The sequence below is a fragment of the Cryptotermes secundus genome, unplaced genomic scaffold, assembly GCF_002891405.2.
Source record: "Cryptotermes secundus unplaced genomic scaffold, Csec_1.0 scaffold87, whole genome shotgun sequence".
Lineage (NCBI taxonomy): Eukaryota > Metazoa > Arthropoda > Insecta > Blattodea > Kalotermitidae > Cryptotermes > Cryptotermes secundus.
The window spans coordinates 799,552-820,486 of NW_019739942.1; the positions used below are offsets into that span (position 1 = coordinate 799,552).

Genomic DNA, 20,935 nt, shown 5'->3' on the forward strand with positions numbered 1-20,935 from the left:
GAGGTGTTCACGCACCGGCAGCTTTACCTCCGGGGAAAATGCCCCGGTTCTCACTGGGTAGAAGGCTGGCTAGGCCCCATAGCCTGTCTGAATCCCGTGGAGTAGAGAAAAATCTATTGCTCTGCCGGGATTCGAACCCCGGCCGTCCAGCCTGTACTCCATCGCTATCTGACAGCCATTCCGGCTCCTACACAATGTATATAAGCATCTTTATTACTTTTGGAATTTATAAGCTTCATTCTGTGACAAAACATATAAGCACTGCTCTAATCGAAGTCTAGTACTTAGAGCCTGCCTGTTGCATCCAGTTAAACTTAAACAAATACAATGCAAATAAGTTGCAATCTCACATATAGCAAAGCCAGACGCTGAAGCACGAAAGGCGAATAAATCCATGAAATAAAGAAAACCAGAGCAGGAAACAGAAATAAACAGTATGGAATATCATAACAACTAGTTCCGAACAACACGACTGCTCCATAAGGAAATCAAATGGGACTAGAAATAAAACAAACTAGAAAACGATCAAAACAACACTCGTAGATAACTACATATTGTAGCGTCATCATTGCAATGATAGACATACAAATTAGTAGCATTTATGTATGAGATATTTAAACACGACGTGACGAGCAACATTTTAATTAATCATTTTTATATTCTTGTATTTTTTTATATGTACATTTCTAGACACCCATTTAATATAAAACCTTTATTCCAATATGAATGTATTTACAAGAATGGTATTAATTCTAACGAAATGCTCAATATATTTACTATGTGTAAAGTCAGATACGCCGGTCACGGTAGCCGCGCGGTCTAAGGCATGTACTGTCTTCGCTCGCTCGGAAGCCGGGATCGTGGGTTCGAATCCCACTCAAGGCATGGATGTTTGTGTGCGTTTTTCTGTGTTTGTATACAGGTAGAGGCCTTGCGACGAGCTGATCACCCGCCCATGGAGTCCTACCGAATGTGTAAGATCTAGAAAAACCGAAGTGAACGGAGTTCATGGAGGTAGGCCTAGGCCCACTGGGGCTGTAGTGCCAAGGAAAAAAAAGTCAGATACATTAGTAATAGTTGTTGTATTGTAATATATGAATTCATGCAAAACGCAATTCAGTAGTTTACGAGCAGTTGTTAGTGTATACTGCCTAATTACGGCTTCATAAACCAAAACATGTAGCGCACTGCCATAGCATTAAGATCAACAATCTAATTAAAGGCAGTAACTATGAATGAGCTCTTGATACTTGCTGTGTTGAGAAGGGAAAAACAATAAAGAAATATAATTAATCCGAGTCGATGTCTCACTAAGACATCAATATTTTGCGTTAATGGAAAGTGACTGTTTTGACAATTTAAGTCGTGGCGACGATTCTTGTATTTTGTAGTCAGGGAATGTGACGTAGTCGAATTGTAGCTGTCTGCCACTCTTTTTCATGTAGAGCCCAAACATTGCTAAAATTCTTGTTATGCAATACTAAAAATTGCAACTTGATGTTAGTTTAAGGGGGGGTTAATCCTTTACGGAACCAACATTGAGGGTAACGTTTGAGAAGTAGAGGTCACCATAAAACAAGCAGGGGGGCCTCCTGTCCGTCCCCCAGGGAGTGAAGTTTCGTAAGACTCCGCCCTCCTAAGGGGCGCTCCACAATCTGGTTAACCAATGGGGGACCTCTGGTTGTGTAACTTAGGGCGCTTGAACTCTTGTGTATATGTGTACGACGTTCTGTCTCGCTCCTCTCTGTGGGGGGGAAATCTGTGAAAAGCTTGAGGGACCTACTGCTGGTCACATGGATCAAGGGACTTGTTTTCATCGAGGTAGGGGATCGCTCTCTTTCACTCAGCCGCGTGCTCCGAGGCCGTCAATGTAATCCGTGCTGAAAGAGACGGAGAACGTAAGAAGGGACAAGCACTCTTCCCTCTCCTCCATTCTCCTATTCTACTACTGCAGATACCACCACCACCACCACCACCACCACCCTCTCCAAATCTTCAAGGAGATCCTTCACAAACACTTAAGGGTCCGACAGTCCAGAAACTGCTCTTGGTCTGTGTAGATGTTCGCCGATCTCAATGCGCCAGATCTTCCCAGAGTGCGTCAGTGTCGCCTGCGTCTTTCAACAATCGGCAGACTGCATAACAAAACGAATTGCACTTACAGATACATTTTGTATTTTGTCGTCGTTACACGTTGACTTTATTTGTAAGTGGATAGTTAATTAAATATGATTGGTGATTGCATTGACTTTATAAACATTTGTAAACTGTAATAAGCCGTAAGCAAACGTGACGTGGTGGTGCTATGATTAACTGTTGATCAAGGTTGTGTGTCAATAAGTGACTTCAACGCGCGGCTAGGAGATGAACGCAGGTGAACAGTAAGAAGTGTGTGAAAGCTGCAGGGAGCGCCACAGCTGCTTAGACTCTTATCTGATAGTAAAAACCTGGATTAATGTTTGCTCTAGGGAACCAAGTTATAACGTTCTGTTTTTATATTAGTCATAATGTTGTTCAAAGGAAACAGTAGTCGCCTTGAACTGCTGATCGAGAAGATTCAAGCCAACAAAGAGAACCACAACGTCAGCGAACAGGATATTAAAGGTACTCATATTTCCCACAATTTTTGGTTCGTTTTCATATTCCCTCAACGAATGTTGACGTAAGGATTCAATTGGGCTTACCTATTTGCTGTTTTGAGTTGGATCATTTTTATACACGTTTACAGAATTTCAAACGCCTTTGCCTCAGAATAGACATAGGCCTGTCACTCTAGTATGTAACTAGCTCCATGAGTCCAAATGCTTCTTGAAATGCTAATAGTCGCAAAACTACTCAAGCTCGGATTTCTTTATCATGTTTACAAGTTCCCGCCAATGACCTGGAACGGGACCAGTTCATTCCATAATCTCCCGTCTATTACTCTAAGATCAGTTACAATACTCTCATCCTATTTACGCCTTTGTCTTCCAGTTAGTCTCTTCTGTTCAGTTTTAATTTTCGAAAGCGATTTCAATTATTTTTGCTTCGTATGAGAATTCCTGCATACAGACCTAGAGGTCCCGGGTTAGATTCCCGGCGCTACCAGATTTTCTGAGAAGTAGTGGGTCTGGAACGGGGTCCACTCATCCTCTTGAGGATATCTGTGGAGCTACTTGAAATGAAAAGTAGCGGCTCGGGCCTGGAAAACCGAAATTAACGGCCGTGGGGATTCGTTGCACTGACAACGCGACACCCTCTATCCGCTAAAGTGGGTACTAACTTCGCCGACAAGCGGCGGTCGCTGGGTCGGTAGTTCGCTTGCGGACTACAGGCCACGGAATTTACAGTATTAATTGTTGAATTTGTGGCGAACTTGAAGAAGATAAAATTATTACGTCTAACAGATACACACAAATTAGGTAAAAATGTACTATCTCTAAATGTAAGTGTTTATGTACAATTTATCAAATGGAATGGCAGTCACCGATCCGGTACCTCCTTCAGATTTTTCTAATCTCTACCGTGCGTGCTACATACCCCGCCATCTCATTCTTCTCAGTTTGATTATTCTAATGACATTTAGTGAAGGGTGCAAATTCTGAAGCTCCTCTTTATGCAGTTCTCTGCAATGTCCATCATTTCCTCTTCGGTCTAAATATCTTTGTTTCCTGTCATCATCGATCAGTTTTTTCCGTTGATGTGAAGTACCTGGCTTGAAACTCATAAAGAACGGGTAAAACAATAGTTTCGTACGTTTTAAACTTTACATTTCTAAATTCACGAAAAACAAAATATTCTGAACTGAGAATGGCCGTCATGTAGGTTATATGAACTTTGCCACATTTTCGAAAGATATGTTACCTGTATTTATAGGCTTGCCTTCTGATGAAAGTACATGGACGTGTAAAAACTTCCTTCGTTTTATCTGTATATTTGCATACCAGTCTCTCTACTGAGGGCCAATGGAATGACTGTGTTTCTCTTTACGTTTTCGCCCACCAAATTAACATCAATAGCGTAGACTAGAAGCTGATAATGTCCCATTTGGTTTCAGCCCTACCTGGTTTTCTTGGGTCTTCCTAATGACACACCGTACAGCAAAGTTGAAAAGCAATGGTTTTAAAGCATACCCTTCTTTCAGACCATTATGCACAGGAAGTGTACAAGACAAATACTTACCTATATTGTAGATTTAATTTTAAAATTTTTATTAGTCTAACTAGGCGCACCTAATTTAATGTCAGTGTTTTAAACGTATCCTGCTTATTTCCTATTGTTGTCCTGACGAGAGAAGAATATCTGATCAGTAGTTGGTCTGGTGCCGATCACAGTAACCGCGCGGGTTAAGGCATTAACTGTCTTCTCTCGCTTTAACTCTGGGATCGTGGGTTCGAAACCCACTCGTGGCATGAATGTCTGTGTGCGCTTATTCTGTGTTTGTGTTGTTCTATGTGTAGGTAGAGGCCTTGCGATGGGCTGAGCCCCCGTCCAAGGAGTCCTACCGAATACGTATAGGATTGAAAAACTGAAAAGGCGGCCAAAGTCTAACGAAAGGACTGTAGAACCATAGACAGATAGATACACGTAGTTGGTCTGGTACAACGAGAAAGACATTGATAATTCCCAATAATTTTTTCGACGTATGGCTTTAACCCTGGACGTAAAATGGTGAATAAGTTCTCTCTGCATGATGGATAACAGTGATAATCCTCGGTAGTTTCTACAGTCACTTTGATGACTCTGTGGCAGCTCTCTTATTCCAGTTTGAATTAATAAATTTTGTTATATCAGAACGTAATGTTTTACTCCCTTCTTTGATGAATTCGGTCTGAATTTTATCAGTACTTGGGATACATACTTATTTAAATTTCAGTAGCTGTCTTAACTTCAAGAAGAACAAGGCTCAGATGCTAATGACTCAGATGCATATGTCTGATCTGGAAAACACTATTAACTCCATGTACATTCAGTACCTGTCAGAACTAATTCTTTCCATATTGTAGTGTTAAGACCCGTTACTGGGTAACGACCTAGAAACAAACAACGAAAGAACGATCGCTGCTAGGCAACAGATATCTTAATAAGCAAGTGTACGCAGGTATTACTGGGTAACGACATCGAAACAAACAACGGAACAACATTTCGCTGGTAGGCAACAGATTCCTAATAAGTACTGGGTAACGCCTTCGCAGAGAAACACATCCCCACGGAAAAGATTGGAGTACAACAATGAAAGGTGTTTTCTACGCGGTCAGAGCCGAGTTGTTATAACCTTGACAAGTTTAGAAGTTAGTCAGTTGTAAGGGAGCCTGTTTGAGGAGAAGACTTGGTCGGTGCAGTTGAAGATTCCCACTGTTAGAAGCCGTTACCAAGGAACGACTGGTGAATACACAGTAGACTGAAAAGACTTAGCGTATACTGATTTGTAAAGTGTAGAAAGTAGCGATAGTGTTAGAGTTATTGTTGTTACGACCTGTAGGTGGTCAATAAATCTAATCACCAATCCAAAACCCCGTCGATAGTCACTCAAAATCACGACAATATTCTAAATACTTGCTATAGGAATCCGCAAATAGACCACTATTCTCAAGTTCCAGGGTAGAAGCTGGTAGTATTTCTTAGATTAATTTATGCTTATATGCGAATCTAATATGTTTGTTCTTACTGTCTGATTCAAATTAATCAGTTTTATCTTTCAAACGTGCCGCTTCTCCCCACTCCTCTTGAAATGCATACCGGTTTCATCTTTCGCATTTGCAAGATTATTTAGTCATATGGCGTGGATCCTATCATCTGAGATCAGTGTCATTCAATTACCTGTTTATTTACATGCTGAACTCCCAGAGAGGGGCTAATATAATAATAATAATAATAATAATAATAATAATAACAACAACAACAACAACAATTTTTTAATCTTTAGTACATTCATAAAATTAGAAAAAGGTGTGTTATCGTAATTTAAGGTGCATTAATGTGAAGGCTGTAGGCACCTATCAGAAAAAAAATATGTTCGTTTCCATTTGTGAGGTGTGTTGTCTCACAGCCTTAATTTAAGCTTAACTGTGGCATTATTCATAGACTGTTCAGCGATTTTACTCTCAGCTGTGATTAATGATTTCAACAAACGATGGATACTAAAAAAACTCCGTGGCTTTAGCCCTCAAGCGAACTATACCGACCGAGCGAAGTTAGCGCCAACTTTGGAGGATAGGAGGTGTCGCGTGGTCAGCGCAACTAATCCCCACGGCCCTTAATTTCGGTTTTCTAGGCCGAATCCGCCACTTTTCTTTCAAGTAGCTCCTCAGTTATCCTCACGTGGCTGAGTGGACCCTTTCCAGACCCACTACTTCTCAGAAAATCTGGTACCACTGGGAATCGAACCCAGGACCTCTGACCACTAGACCACGTAAGTCGAAAAATCGGACAAATTATGCTACTAGGAAATCAAATCCAATTGAATTTGTTTTGTAATTCGGTGTAATCGCAGTATGATAGTTGAGGTCTGGAGAATATAAGTAGTCGAGAGAGCTTCGGCCATTAGACATACTCTCTAGCAAAAGAAGGAATGTTTAGGTACTTCAAGCACACATTGACAAGACTCTGTAACAGCAGCCCAGGGCAATTTCCGCCTCGTGTTATGTATTTGAAAGCCAGTAGGCTGTCTAGCATTAGCAACACCCTTCCCTTTCGTCATGCATTCCAGAAAAAGAATAGACCAGCATACTGCTACATGTTACAATGTCGTCGTGATCGGGCCTGTGAATTCCATTGTGACTTGTGTGTGTGACAGATCTTTATAACTGTATCGTTGGGCGTAGGTCTATGTTGAGAAATGACCACATGCGCACTAAAATATATAAGATCGAGTGTCGAACCTGTGACCATGCGAATTCAGACTACAAGTTCATTGCTTTAATTAAAAACAGTGATGTATGTGGAGCATGAAATAGTGAACAGGGTATGTAGTCTAGAGGTACAAAGTTCATTTCTCGCCGGAATACTAACTGGCCGAGTTTCTTTGTATTGTTTCTTATTCTTCTCCTGTGGCTGGATAGGACTTTCAAATACACGACGACCAGTTCCTTTCTTATCACCATTCATAATCATCTTTCCACATAACTTGACTCTGCAGGCCTTATAACCACTGCAGCTGGAAGTGTGAAATTAACCTTGCATTTGTAAGATTTGAGGTTTTCAAGGCGATGAATATGAAGAATGTCGACTTCTGGGATGTGGCACCGTGTAGATCTAGTGTGAACCTACGTTTCGGAGGAACGTATCGCCTCCATCTTCAGGGTGGAAGAGAAAAAAAGAAAAGATCCGCAAGGGAGGAACCAGCGTGAGCAGACTGCAGCCACCTGCTCACGCTGGTTCATCCCTCGCGGATTTTTCTACCCTGAAGATGGAGCTTATAATTTAAGTAGCAGTTATGAGCCGAAAGTTGGCAGCAGATAGGAAGAAACTGTGACAATTCCGATAAGGTTAGGTTAGGTAACGTGTAAGAGTTACCGGTCACGGTAGCTGAGCGGTCTAAGTCATGTACTGTCTTCGCTGGCTTGGAAACCCGGATCGTGGGTTCAAATCCCACTCAGGACATGGATGTTTAGTTTGTGTGTGCGTTTTTCTGTGTTTGTGTACAGGTAGAGGCCTTGCGACGAGCTGATCACTCGCCCAAGGAGTCCTACCGAATGTGTAAGATCTAGAAAAACCGAAGTGAACGGAGAAGTTCATGGAGGTAGGCCTAGGCCCACTGGGGCTGTAGTGCCAAGGAAAAAAAGAGTGTATGAGTTACGTTGGCTCATTATTCTGCACGGAATAGACAGAATTACGAATTATCTCAGTGTTAAGTTTCTGCTTTCATTACTTATTCAAATGAGTTGCTTCATTACGAAATAACTTTTAAAGATGTGAGAACTGCGACAAAACTGCTGACTTTTACATGATCGGAATCCACGTAGGTTATTTGATTGCTGTTATAAAAAGTTCCTTTTTATATTACTTGGCACTTCCGGGACATAAATTCGGACAGTGTTCTTCACGCACCGTCGCGTGATAGTTTTCAAAACATGCGATCAATTTTTTTCCCTTGCTCCCTGTTAACCTTTAGACCCATCCCGTTGCAACGATCCCGCTAACACGAATTACCCTGAGAAGCACAAAGCGAACTTCTCTGTAATGTCGCTGCCTCTAGCGAAGAGCAAAGGATTATTTCCAGGTCAAGAGGAAGGATAATTTTAATGGTAATTTATCAAGGAAGAATGGTGATTGACATATCCAGGACTGAAAATCTGTTGAACTTTGACTTTGAACCATTATTGGATTTCTTATCCGACGGGTTTGGATTTTATAGTTAAGAAAATGGTAGAGCTTAGATCTAGACCTCATTCGTGCCCTAGCTCAAGCGGTTACTCGCTGGCTTCCCACCGCGGCGGCCCTGGTTCGAGCGCGGGTCAGGTCATGTGGAATTTGTGGTGGACAAAGTAGCACTGGGGTAGGTTTTCTCCGAGTACTTCAGTTTCCACTGCCAATCTTCATCCAACCAATTGCTCCACAGTCACCATTATCTATCATCTAGGGCTGGTACAGTAGGCCAGTAGTGGCCGAAAATACCAAGTGGACTCAGTCTCATCCCACTGAGAATAATAAAATAATAATAAATAATGTCTCTGGTGAAAGAGCTCTAGTTGGATGGACCTCAGAGCCGATGTTAATGCGGAGGAAACATAATCCGTGCCCCTGCCGGAGATCGAACTGGTACGCCCAGCNGACTATCTTGATGTGGAGGTTCTGCAAATATGTATCAAATCAAACTAAAAAAATATACTAATAGATCTAGACTTAGCTGAAACTTCCAGGTCAGAGCCCACCTGGCCCTTTTCTCTAGAAATGATGAAGTTGGCTCACTTTTGAGCTGAGCGGTCCCCAACAGATACTTTTGACCATAAAATGCTCCTTGTTACCCGGATTTTTATGAACCTTGTATAATGTCAATAGTAATAGCATAATCAGTCAGTCACCAGCTCAAACCTTCAAAGAGTAGTTATAATACATCTAATGTCCCTGAAAATTGTGTAGTAAATTTAGAGTGACATTAAATATTTGTTATAAGTTATTCTTCTGACCTCCAGGATTGTTAGAGTGCAATCAGTGGAGTGCTCCTAGCTATATGGATAGGCCTGCCTGTGGTTGGAACTAACTAGTCCATGTTTACAGAGATGGTCCCAACTGAATGCCGATATTTACTTCATACATAAACATTGCGATTTAACAACGCATTATCTGTTAATGTTTATTTGACAACTACATCGCATAGGTTAAACTCATTTCCCTACTGAGCGGCTCTGTTTTCCTGTCACGAATGATAGTATTTTTCACTTTATATTCATGCCGTGAACGGTTCTGGGCCCATAGCGGTGTCTCTGTAAGTAAAGGTAGGCGAAATATCGTGAAGGTATCACACAGACATCCTTCAAATGCGAGATCTTAGAATGTGGACTTTTGACGTATCTCATCCAACTGAACAAGAGAAACATACGAGATGTCGGTCGTTAGAATGGCGTGTGGACGATTTCTGGAATGAACAAAGGTATAATCCATTGCAGTACGCGCATTCCAGACTTTTCTTTTTGTGATTTTACAGGCCTCATTGGCATTCATGTTGATTTCATTAGATATTTGTCTATTATTCGAAGCAGATCTCACTAACATATATTTTTATGTCTTATCATGAACTCCTGTGCCAATCGCCTTATCGGAAAAGATATTTTATATAATTAGACCTATATTTACACTTCATAACAATTTTGTATAGTTTCTTGAAAAGTAGGAGTTATAAAAGGTAAATTTGTTTCTGTGCTTAATAAATTAAGCGCCACGCCATGAAGAAATGTCGGGGTGTAGACTTATAACCCCACCATTCTTGACCTCGGAATTAGATAGAGATGAATGGTCAGCATCACGCTTCTGCCGTTTTACCCCCGGGAAAATAGCCGTATCGAAACAATAAGGACATTTTAATAAATTGCCCGACAGCCTCAGAACTAAATTTCATCAAAATCCGCCTAGACGGACGGCTAAGTTCCGACTTCTCGTTGTGCCCCCATTTCAAGCAAAGAGCGTGCGAATTATGACACTCTTCGGCTACCGCGTGTTTCGAGTGTGAACGGCCAAATAAGTTGCAAGCGTTGCTTCGACTTAACAATGTGCGTCAGTATGCAATCCAGCACAAGGAACTATGGAATGGCTTGGAGGCGTGAAAGGTTTGCATGTGGCTGATCACCACTACTTTGCTATTTTTATTTTATTTTGTTCATATTGTGTCGAATAGCCTAATTGACGTCTTGATTACGGTATTTACTTTATGCTTCATTTATCTGACGGCGTGTTATATCATTACAAACCATGTAGTAATATCTGTTCTCGTCAGACAATTCATTAACTGTCTGCTGTAATTTGGGTGTTAGTGGAAAATGGGGTTATAGCACATATTCTGTTCTGACATCAGGTGTGTAGTGTCATTAGGAAGTGACCGTCAAATCACATATCTGCATGGATAAATTGAGTGTTGAAAGAATAGGCGACTTGTGCTAGTCGTTCAGTTACGAAAGTTTTGATGATGCCTTATGTTTCATACGAAAGCAGTTTAAGTCAAATTGTTGAAGTTGGTGAATGCAGAGATGAAGTAGCAAGGGTGAATATGAACGGACAGTTAAAGTGGAAGGTAAATGGAGAAAATTGTAGCCTAATCGGTCCCAGGAATGACTTAGAATCCATCCCCAATACTGAACATTAGAAGTAATAACTACGCTAGAACCGTCTGCACCGTCTGCACTCTAACGCTTAATATTACGTACTTGTCCTGCAAGATGCAATAATATTGTGCCTATGCATGATCTTCTGATCACTATAGAGTTTGTTGAAACATGGAGTCATATGACTTGACGCTGGCTGAATGGGAGGAAGGATCGTGATATAGATAGACTATCAGAATTGGATGAAACATACTGACCACATTGTGCTTGGTGTCCTTTACAGTTGTACAAGTTTCTGAGTAACGTTGGCGATTGTAAGACGCTTATTTAAAATCAGATGAATGTCCTACTTCAATAATGGACATATTTTTTTTTTTCTGTGGCGCTACAGCCCCAATTTGGGCCTAGGCCTACCTCCATGAAACTCTCCGTTTCACTTCGGTTTACTAGATCTTACACATTCGGTAGGACTCCTCGGGCGAGTGATCAGCTCGTCGCAAGGCCTCTACCTGTAGACAAACACAGAAAAACGCACACAAACATCCATGCACTGAGTGGAATTCGAACCCACTATCCCGGCTTCCGAGCGAGAGAAGACAGTGCATGCCTTAGACCGCTCGGCTAACGTGACCGGCAATGGACATAATTGGTTGTAAGTTAAATGGTGCCGGTCACGGTGGCCGAGCGGTCTAAGGCATGCACTGTCTTCGTTCGCTCGGAAGCCAGGATTGTCAGTTCGATGTGTGTGGGTGTGTGTGTGTGCGTGCGTACGTGAGTGTGCGCGCGTTTTTCCGTGTTTATGTACCAGTATAGGCCTTGCGTGGAGATGATCACCCGCCCAAGGAGTCCTACCGAAAGTCTAAGATCTAGTAAACCGAAGTGAAGCGGAGATTTTCATGGTGGTAGGCCAAGGCCCAAATTGGGGCTGTAGCTTCAAAGAAACAGAAGCTAAATGGTAAAGTTGTCTCTGTGCTTAGCTAATTAAACACTACGCCATGCAAATGTATGAAGGAAGGGGATGTATAGGTCCACATTTTCTTGACCTCAGCACTAGTTGGAGGTGAATGGTCAGGTTAAGGCTCGGACGCTTTCCACCCAGGGAAGAAGCCCCAGGTACCCATTGGATAGGAGGGTGGGTGGGCCCCAGAGCCGGTCTGGACGACGTGGAGAAAAGAAAATTCTTCACTCTACCGGGATTCAAACTCTGACCCCTCGGTCGTCCAGCCCGTAGCTAGTCGCTACACCGATTAGTGTCTTTACTGTTATTTTCAAGTTATATTGTGAAATAGTTACAGTTTCCCCGCATAAAATATTTTGTTTATTATTTCCTGGAGTTTTGCTTAGAAATGGGTCCGATATTACGAGGGTTGGAACTTCAATAGTGGCAACACTGCCGTAGAGACGCCATGCAACGGAACCAAATAATGTCGCTTATACCACACGTTAGTTACATACCTACCTTACCTCAGAGCAAGTGGACTCTCCCTTCCCACATCACGCGCATGCGCAGTGACGAGAAGAACAGAGCCTCGTGTTAGCTAGTGGTCTAATGTAGTGTTGTCACGATGTTTTCGAAACAGGAACAACGGAGTTGGATATAGATTGAATGCGCCAGAGGCCGTACAGCACGACAGTGTCATCAAGGTCTTTAAGAGGCTTGCGGGAAATGTGCATTGCCTTACAGAACAGTGGCAAGGTTAAACCACAACGAAAATGAAAAGTTCATCAGAACCTCAGCATTGCGAAAGTTATGGTGATTCTCGTGTACGACTGTGATGATGTTATCCTAACGCATACCGTTCTCCGACAGCAGACTGTCAATGCGCAGTATTACTGTTCATTTTTGGAACACAACCTGCGACCAGCTTTGAGAAAGAAGCGGCGACACTTTCTGCAGAACCCACCCATCATTTTGCAGGACAATGCTCGGCCACATGCACCCCAAGCTGTGGCTGATTTGTTCGATCGATGGGGCTGGGAAGTGCTGTGCCATTCACCATACTCCCCGGACTTAAGCCCTTGTGACTTCGACTTGATTCCTAAGATGAAGGAACCACTTCGTGGCATTCGCTTCAGAACTGTTCCAGAGATTCTTCAGGCAGTAGACCGCTCCATTCGAACTATCAACACAACAGGCGCTGGTAAAGGTATCCTACGACTTCCACATCGCTGGCAACGGGTTGGACACAATGCTGGTAACTACACTGAAGGACAGTAAAACTGCGAAACATGCATCTACTTTGTACCACTTGTAAATAAATAGTTGACACTATTAAAGTTCCAACCCTCGTAGTTTATAGTGGTATCACATCTAGTGACATCTCGTTCTCTAGTTTGTGACACCCCAAAACCTTGTAGGCTATTACCAGTGTTTTGGAGCCACATCTGCTCTCCCTGCGTCTCCAGGGTAAAAGCTGCTGCCTTAATTTTCAGAATAACTAACTCCTTGGAGCTTAGCCCTTCTTGAAAAACCGCCAGGTGTGCAGCATTTTCAGGATATTAAGACCAAATCTAAACCTTCATCTCGAGTAAATTTCACATCTCATATACTCATAGTTTCATAAGGTGTTCTACTGACTATCGAAAATCGCGTTATGTGTCATGGGCTAGGTTATTGATCTGAAGTAATTATAATACAACTTATATTACTGACGTGTCTTATTCCGGAGGAGACATTTCAAGACAGATTTTCGATATGAATCACTTTTACAGTTATTCGGACTAGCGTTACCTTGGGCCAGCAACGAGATGAAAGGAAGGTCTTGACTTTTCAGCTGAGAGTAAAGATGAAAATCCTGCTCCTAAGCATAAGGAACATATTTGTTCATATTCCCTCTGAGCGGCAATGCACATGTTTATCAGGCAAGAGAATCACGCTCGCTCGAAACAATTGACACGAGGAAGTTGGCCCAATTCGAAGCCTCGCTGGCAGGGAGAACTCCGGGCTTTTACTACACTGTGCTAGCGTGTTTACATGGTGCGATCAAATCTACTTGACCCCTGTTTTCCAAAATTTATGTGTTGGGAATATTCAGATTAACTCATTTTTGTTGCAGTGTAGACCAGTATTCATTTATATAGCCTTTTTGTGACTTGTAGTGTTAGTAATCAATCATCAATCATCCTGCATCGGATGGCAGGATGATTGATGGATTGGGAAGCATCTGGAAGGAAGCAGACATGGCCTAACCGAGTTATTATCATGGTATTCACATCGCACTGAGAAAAACCACGGAAATCTTTTCAAGATAGCCAGTGACCCGGCTGACATTCCCACCGAATACCTCACGAGTACACACCTTAGAGCGTTACCCTTAGATCAGTCTGCTGAGTTAAAGAAAGAAATGATCGATGAACATTTAGGTAATTGTGGAGAAAATTACCTGGTAAAGACTGCATGTATACTTGGATATTCCGTACCCCATTGCTGAAGATTTCAGCAGAGAGCTAGGTACTTGCAATGTGAGGACACCCGACAGAAGCCATTATGTTGCCAGAAGTTTCGAAGGCTCGCACGATTTTGGATGTCCTGTGATAGACATCACAAAAATGTCGGTCTCCACACATGATCGTTCTGAAATAACGTATTTGATAACGGAATATTACCTGGAGAAAGTTATAATTAATTTTAGACAAAAAAAAAATACTTCTAATAATCTTCTGGGGAGTCAGGGTAGACGGGATAGCGCAGTTGGTATAGCGACTGGTTACGAGTTGGACGACCGAGGAGTCGGAGTTCGAGTCGCGGCAGGGGTAGGAATTTTCTTCTCTCTACATTATCCAGACCAGTTCTGGGGCTCACAAGTCCTTTTATCCAATGGGTAAATGGGGCCGTTTCCTCGGGGGCAAAGCATTCGCTGTGTGAATTTGACCACTGACCTTCAACTAGCGCCGAGTTCAAGAAAACGAGGACCTATACATCCACTTCCCCTATACGTCTTCATGGCTTAGTGGTTAATGAGTTAAGCCCAGGGTTAAATTTACCTTTATCTTTTTCTCCTAGGAAGTCAGTTTATTGTAAGACAGTGAACTCAGAACAGTGTACTTAGTGCCAAAATTTTATACTCGTAAATACTTCGCTTTACTTAATCCGATCCCCTTTGACCTTTACGATTTAGAGTTTGTTTTCTAATTTTACCATTTTACAGGCGGTAGGACTCCTTGGACTAGTGATCAGCTAGTCGCAAGGTTTCTATCTAAACACAGGACGACACAAACACAGAATAAACATATACACTTATCAAACATCCATGCCTTGTGTGAGATTCGAACCCACGGTTCAAGCTTCCAAGCGAGCGAAGACAGTTCATGCCTTAGACCGTACGGCTACCGTGACTGTCCTCGTAAATTCTATCCTGCAGAAATATTTTTCGGAGTTCTCCACTTCAGAATGGCGTGCGGGAAGTGTTGTTTTTCTTTTTATCGAAGCTATTCCTTGTATTATGAATCGACCTGTGTTCATAATTGATAATGGGCACCCCTGATGGGCAGGTTAATTGAGTGGGATACAGTCGGGCCTGGCACCCTGCTGTTTTATGCGCGACAGAAGTAACAACATAAATACACTTGTGTGGATACGTGGGTGCTGCTCGGTCTTGCGAAGGAGAATATTGCAGAACAGCTAATAGCGTGACCAGCATTATGAATATGCTTTGTAGGACATAAAATCGTTCACAGTACGTAAATAAACTGTCATATCCACCGTGATATTCTTTGAACGGATCGTGGTCAGAGAATAGCACAAATTTTGAGATGCTACGACAGGTAGAAGACCGGAGACGTAAAGAGTCGTCGTCAAGTTCTGTCCTTTTGCCTTTTATTTCTCTTAGCACAATATTTTAATTTCTGCCTGACTTTTTGAAATAGGTTATATAATTTTTCCTTTTATCGCTCTAAGTAACCTCTTTCATTTCCGACTTTTTTGTTGTTGTTATTGAAGGGGTTACAGCGGTTGGCTGCAGCTGGATAATTATGTTACAAATGATCTTCGCTTGTTATTGCGCTCTGTATGTTAATGTTAATGACGGCACTGCTGTCCGAAGTCCCCCAAGGTGTCTCCACCATGTCGTGATGGTGGGGCTTGCGTGACTCTGTGACCTGGAGAGGTATGCCGGTGGTAGTTTAACTACCGGTAGATCACCCATGCCGGAATGGTCAAAGTTTAAAGTCCAGACTAAGAGAGGTGCCATGTTCCTCCAGGTTGGGGCTAGGGCATGAGGCTAACAACTTCATGCTGTAAATATAATTTTGTTCCGAAACCTAACAACCAAACTCGAATAAGTGGAACATATGGGAAACGGACTAAGCAAAGAACAAGGAATGATGAGGAATAGAGAACAGTGGACACTGATTGTAGAGGAGGCCAAGGCCCACCCAGGGCTGTAGCGCCGAGTGGTAGGTAGGTAGGTCGGTAGGTAGGTAAAAAGTAAAGCTATCCCTGTAACAGGCCGTGAAGGCCCATAGGGTTGTGAGACGTTGAAGGTCCCACATTATCTAGACAATCGACTCAAAGATGGCGGTAAGGTTGTCAGCCTTACGCGCCGGCCGCGCTTTACTCCCCAGGAAAATTATTTAATTACTTCCTGGTACTCATTTCTGTTAGAGGCTGAGTCAACCCCAGGGTCATAGTGCGGCTGGAAGGATTAGGTCAATTTAAAAAAATCTAATGACCTGATCGGGACTTGAACCCGCGACCTTCCGGCTTGTAGCATAGCCCCTCAAGCAACTACGCTACCGCGTGTCTAAAGTCATGGATCCAACAGCGGGCTTTTATGAACACGATGATGTACATCCCGGTTTCTAAAACAGCAAGAAAAATATTGACCAGCGCAATACTATCAGCTAAATAAACAGACTGTACGCTAATTTATGCAGCTTAATTATTTGGTTAGATTCCAGCATGAAGATAAAGCATAGGAAATTTGCTGTTATGCCTAAGATCCATCCCTTCTTAACGCCGAACTATCTCAGGATCACACTGTGGACTATTTACTCCCGGTACATGCTGGATATATGGCTCGACGGAGCGCAGAGCTGGTGGACTTGGTGACGAAGAGATTAGGGAATAGAATATCAGTCGTCCAGTTCGTAGGCAGTCACTTTATTGATGAATTATGCCTGTTCATTAGGCTGCTATTTCGCATGCTTTGGCCATGAAAGGAATCTTACCTTTATAGAAGTGTTTCGAAACCTCATAGGTTCCAGATTTCTTCCCAAATTATGAAATACCATTGCATAAAATATGGTTTACCCTCAGAAGTGCTAAGACGACTGAGAAAATTATTACTTTATGATTCTGGTTGATAACCTGAAGGGAATGAAGTGGCCGGGGCCTTTAATGTGTATGGGGGAGTTAAGAAGTAAAGCCATATTTTAGCTCCAATTTTTTTTTTCTTTTCCTGGGCGCTACAGCCCCAGTGGGCCTAGGCCTACCTCCATGAACTTCTCCGTTCACTTCGGTTTTTCTAGATCTTAAAATTCGGTAGGACTCCTTGGGTGGGTGATCAGCTCGTCGCAAGGCCTCTACCTGTACACAAACACAGAAAAACGCACACACACAAACTAAACATCCATGCCCTGAGTGAGATTCGAAACCACGCTTCCGGTCTCCAAGCGAGCGAAGACAGTACATGCCTTAGACCGCTCGGCTACCGTGACCGGTTTTAGCTCCAAATACTGAAGAAAATTTTCCACTTTTAGGACTTAGGTGTGAATGGGAGGGACAATTAAATCGGGCTAAAATAACCGGTAAAAGTTTAAAGGCGTTGACTAGGTTCGTCCGGTTCGGTAGCGAGTCCACTTTTGGGCTCTTGTGAAAGAGATGAAATGAGAGGGATGTCTAGGGTAGCAGAGCAGCTATCAGCTTCCGAAGAAGGGCTCCGTTCCCTGGAGTTATTCAGAATATTTAACGAGAAAAAGAAGTCGTAATAACGTGATAGGTTCATAGTTCAGCGGGTTCTGATGTCCTAATAAAATTTACTAATTACGAAAAGAACCTAACAAACCATTTCTTATTATTTTAACAGTTTTTCTTTTTCCTCTTCTTGATCAAAAGATTAAACCGATCGAAGGACCGCGGCTTGTCGGCGAAGTTAGTGCCAAATTAGCGGATAGACGGTGTCGCGTGGTAACCGCAACGAATCCCCACGGCCGTTAATTTCGGTTTTCTAGACCGAAGCCGCTACTTCTCCATTCAAGTAGCTCCTCAATTATCCTCACGAGGCTGAGTGGACCCCATTCCAGACCCATTACTTCGCAGAAAATGTGGTAGTGCCGGGAATCGAAGTCGGGACATCTAGATCTGTAGGCAGGAACTCTAACCACTACACCAATAGTTCTCTTACGGACTAAAGCCACGGAGTTTATCACAAGATTTTGGGCAGTGTTTGAGTATTACGTTTCCCGTCTGAAAGCAATGCATATTGTTGGTCCTTCCAATTCTTCTTTTCCCTTGAGAGCTATATTCCACCACTGCTCTGCCGCACATCATCTCGATAATTCTAAATATACAATTTTATAAAATTCTTTTGCTTGAACACGCCGACGATAGGAGGTTAGAAATCGAAACGACCTTTACGTGTAACATTTTAAATCATCCGTTTAGAGGAATACGAGTAAATAACTCCCGACAAGTGAGGATACGGGGATATATTTAGTATCGGACATGTGACATAAACGTAACTTTATATCATAAAGCCTGATTAGTCTCTTTCAGTCCTGCAGATAGATTTTCATTGTCTTGAGAAGGATGACAATATGAGAAGACTGTGTATAATTCTTCACAGTGAGTTTCAGGCTCATCCTAACCAGTGTTTTGCACCGTGCAAACACTAATAAATAGCCAGTAGGCTCGGTTTCAAATTACTTCACATTGATGGATCAGAAAATCTTTGGAATTATCATACGACGAAATGTCCACGAGATTCATGGTTTAAGAAATAAATTCCGAACTGGAATAGCCCAGAGGGCTTAATTCTTAAAAGCTGGGAAAAGAAGAGGAAGAAGAACAAGAAGAAGAATTAGCAAACGCAACTTTTCTTCAGATGTGTTGCAGCCGTTGGTCCCATATAGCATGCAAATCTCGTACTACTGCGCTGATGTCCTCGCTCCTCTTTCTCCGTGAGTCAGTTTGTTGGAAACAGATGACGGTCGCTCGGAAGGTTGTCAGACATATTGCCCAACTCTGCACCTTCTGGAGGAATGCTGTTATGTTGACATGGAACATTTAGGCCTATATTCATAAGAAAGACTTACATTTATGTCACAAAGCAGTATGAAATTTAGAGCTTATGCTTCAGGACGCAAGAGCTCTCAAGTAAGTTCTGAAACAATGATTGGTTGATATGTTAATACTAACCTTGTAAATGTCTTATAGGTAGATCGTGTTAATTCAAATATATTTCCACCATTCTTTGTGACTTAGTACTAGGTGTGTCCTTTTTAGGCCCCGAACCAACCCTGTCAGACGCGACACGGGAATCTCTGTCGTATAGTCCTATTGGAAAGGGTGTGCCTGCCCCAAATCTTAAATATTTAAGTAGGGCACGGTAATTTCTACAGTGTCCTTTTCAGTCATTAATCAGAGTAACCATTCAACACAATGTAGTCAATTCCGCTAAAGAAATGTAATTAAATATTATGACTAAAAGAACATCAAGACCTGTGAGTTGCAAAACATCAAACGTCAGTATATTTTAATCTCGGTGATCTGTTTTTACATTCGACGCTTCCAGTTATTTTCATCTTCCTGCAGTTTCTTGCTGTTATCTGAATACAGTGTTCAGACTCCCGTTTCGCAAAACCATGCACATTTTCTAATAGTTTCCCTAGACTGACTGTGAAGTATCCTTTCAGGCGAGCTCGAATCGCTGAGTAACGCCTGACATAACCGCTACATTCGTCCGCCTGTACATCTGAAACAACTACAGGAGGAATAAACCTATTCTGATGAAATTTATCACTGGTGAATTTCACGAAAATTGTGTAGTTGTTTCAGTTTTCTCTTAAATCGACTAGTTTTAATAAACATCTCTACGGTAACTCACCAGATATTTATAGGAGGGAACAGCGTTTTCAATAATATTTATAAAAAAGGAATGGAACGCACCTTTTTGACAAGGCACGTTTCCATAAGCTTCACGAATAATTGCAAACTTGTATCTTTCAACAATCAACAACGGATATCCAAATTCTCCAGAAAAATTTCCAAGTCTCTTATTTATTTGTAGATCTTACGATTTGAACCCTGAGGTAGCAGACTTTTTGCTCGAAATCGTAAAATTTTCTTTATATGAGAAGACCAGAAGCTGGAGTCCACGGATTGAAAATCATAGCGGTTACACTATGCCTTTTTTTTTAATTCGCATAGTGTGGGGTGGAGTCCAACTGGGTCCACTCGTCACGTCGGTCACTGATTGGCCTATTGTAGCCAGCCCCGGGTGATTATGATGATGGAGAATTTGGTGGAATGAAGATTGGCAGGGGAAACCGAAGTACTCGGAGAAAACCCGCCCCAGCGCCACTTTGTCCCCTACAAACCCCACTTGACCAGACCCGGGATCGAACCCGGGCCGCCGCGGTGGGAAGCCAGCGACCAACCGCTTAAGCTATGACGCGGCCTACGCTATGCCTTCATTTCCTAACTTGTTTTGACTCTTAAATAACTGGAGTCATTTTTACACAGTTATATCGGAGTTGAGACACTTCACAATTTGATGATGCCTGATTAGTAAATAAATCTGTTTATGACTGCTATCCAAAATCAAGAAAAGTTTTCTTCGATCCGTCTGTAGGTGTGGGGGTTGCTTTAACGGGGAACACTGTTGCCAGATGGTTGGCCATTCTGTCTCGGTTCTCACGACACTCTTCGGCATTTGTCCAATGGTTCGTAGGTGTTCATGCCAGACAGGCTAAGTATATGCAGCGATGTGGGTGAAGGCTGAGTATGAAAGAATGGTGACGGTTTATCATTGGCTAATTTCTTGTCGTATGGGAATTCTAACACTTATTGCAGTATTAATTCGGCAGTTAAATGAAATGATTGTACATGTCTATTAGACAGCAGAAACAAAGAAGCGCATACATATTTTTTGACTGGTCCTGAGAAGCTGCAGTGTATAGGATTAACATGGAGAAATAATATAAAATAGGTAAAGTAAAGTCTTTCCTGTGCTTAACTAATTAATCAATATGCCATGAAG

The 20,935-nt window shown here is 42.2% G+C and overlaps 1 protein-coding gene across 2 annotated transcripts in view; it reads left to right on the forward strand.

The window, feature by feature from the left end:
- Positions 1-20,935, forward strand: part of LOC111872031 (zinc finger protein 423) — a 610,024-nt gene that overhangs the window by 489,612 nt on the left and 99,477 nt on the right. Inside the window, exon 1 of one of the 2 annotated variants that reach the window (XM_033754487.1) lies at positions 2,219-2,604. The exons of the other annotated variant lie outside the window; for it this stretch is intronic. Within the exon in view, the coding sequence (XP_033610378.1) occupies positions 2,508-2,604 (97 nt within the window). The 5' untranslated portion in view covers positions 2,219-2,507. Of the gene's footprint in view, positions 1-2,218; positions 2,605-20,935 lie in introns of those variants that run through there. 2 annotated transcript variants of the gene reach the window in all.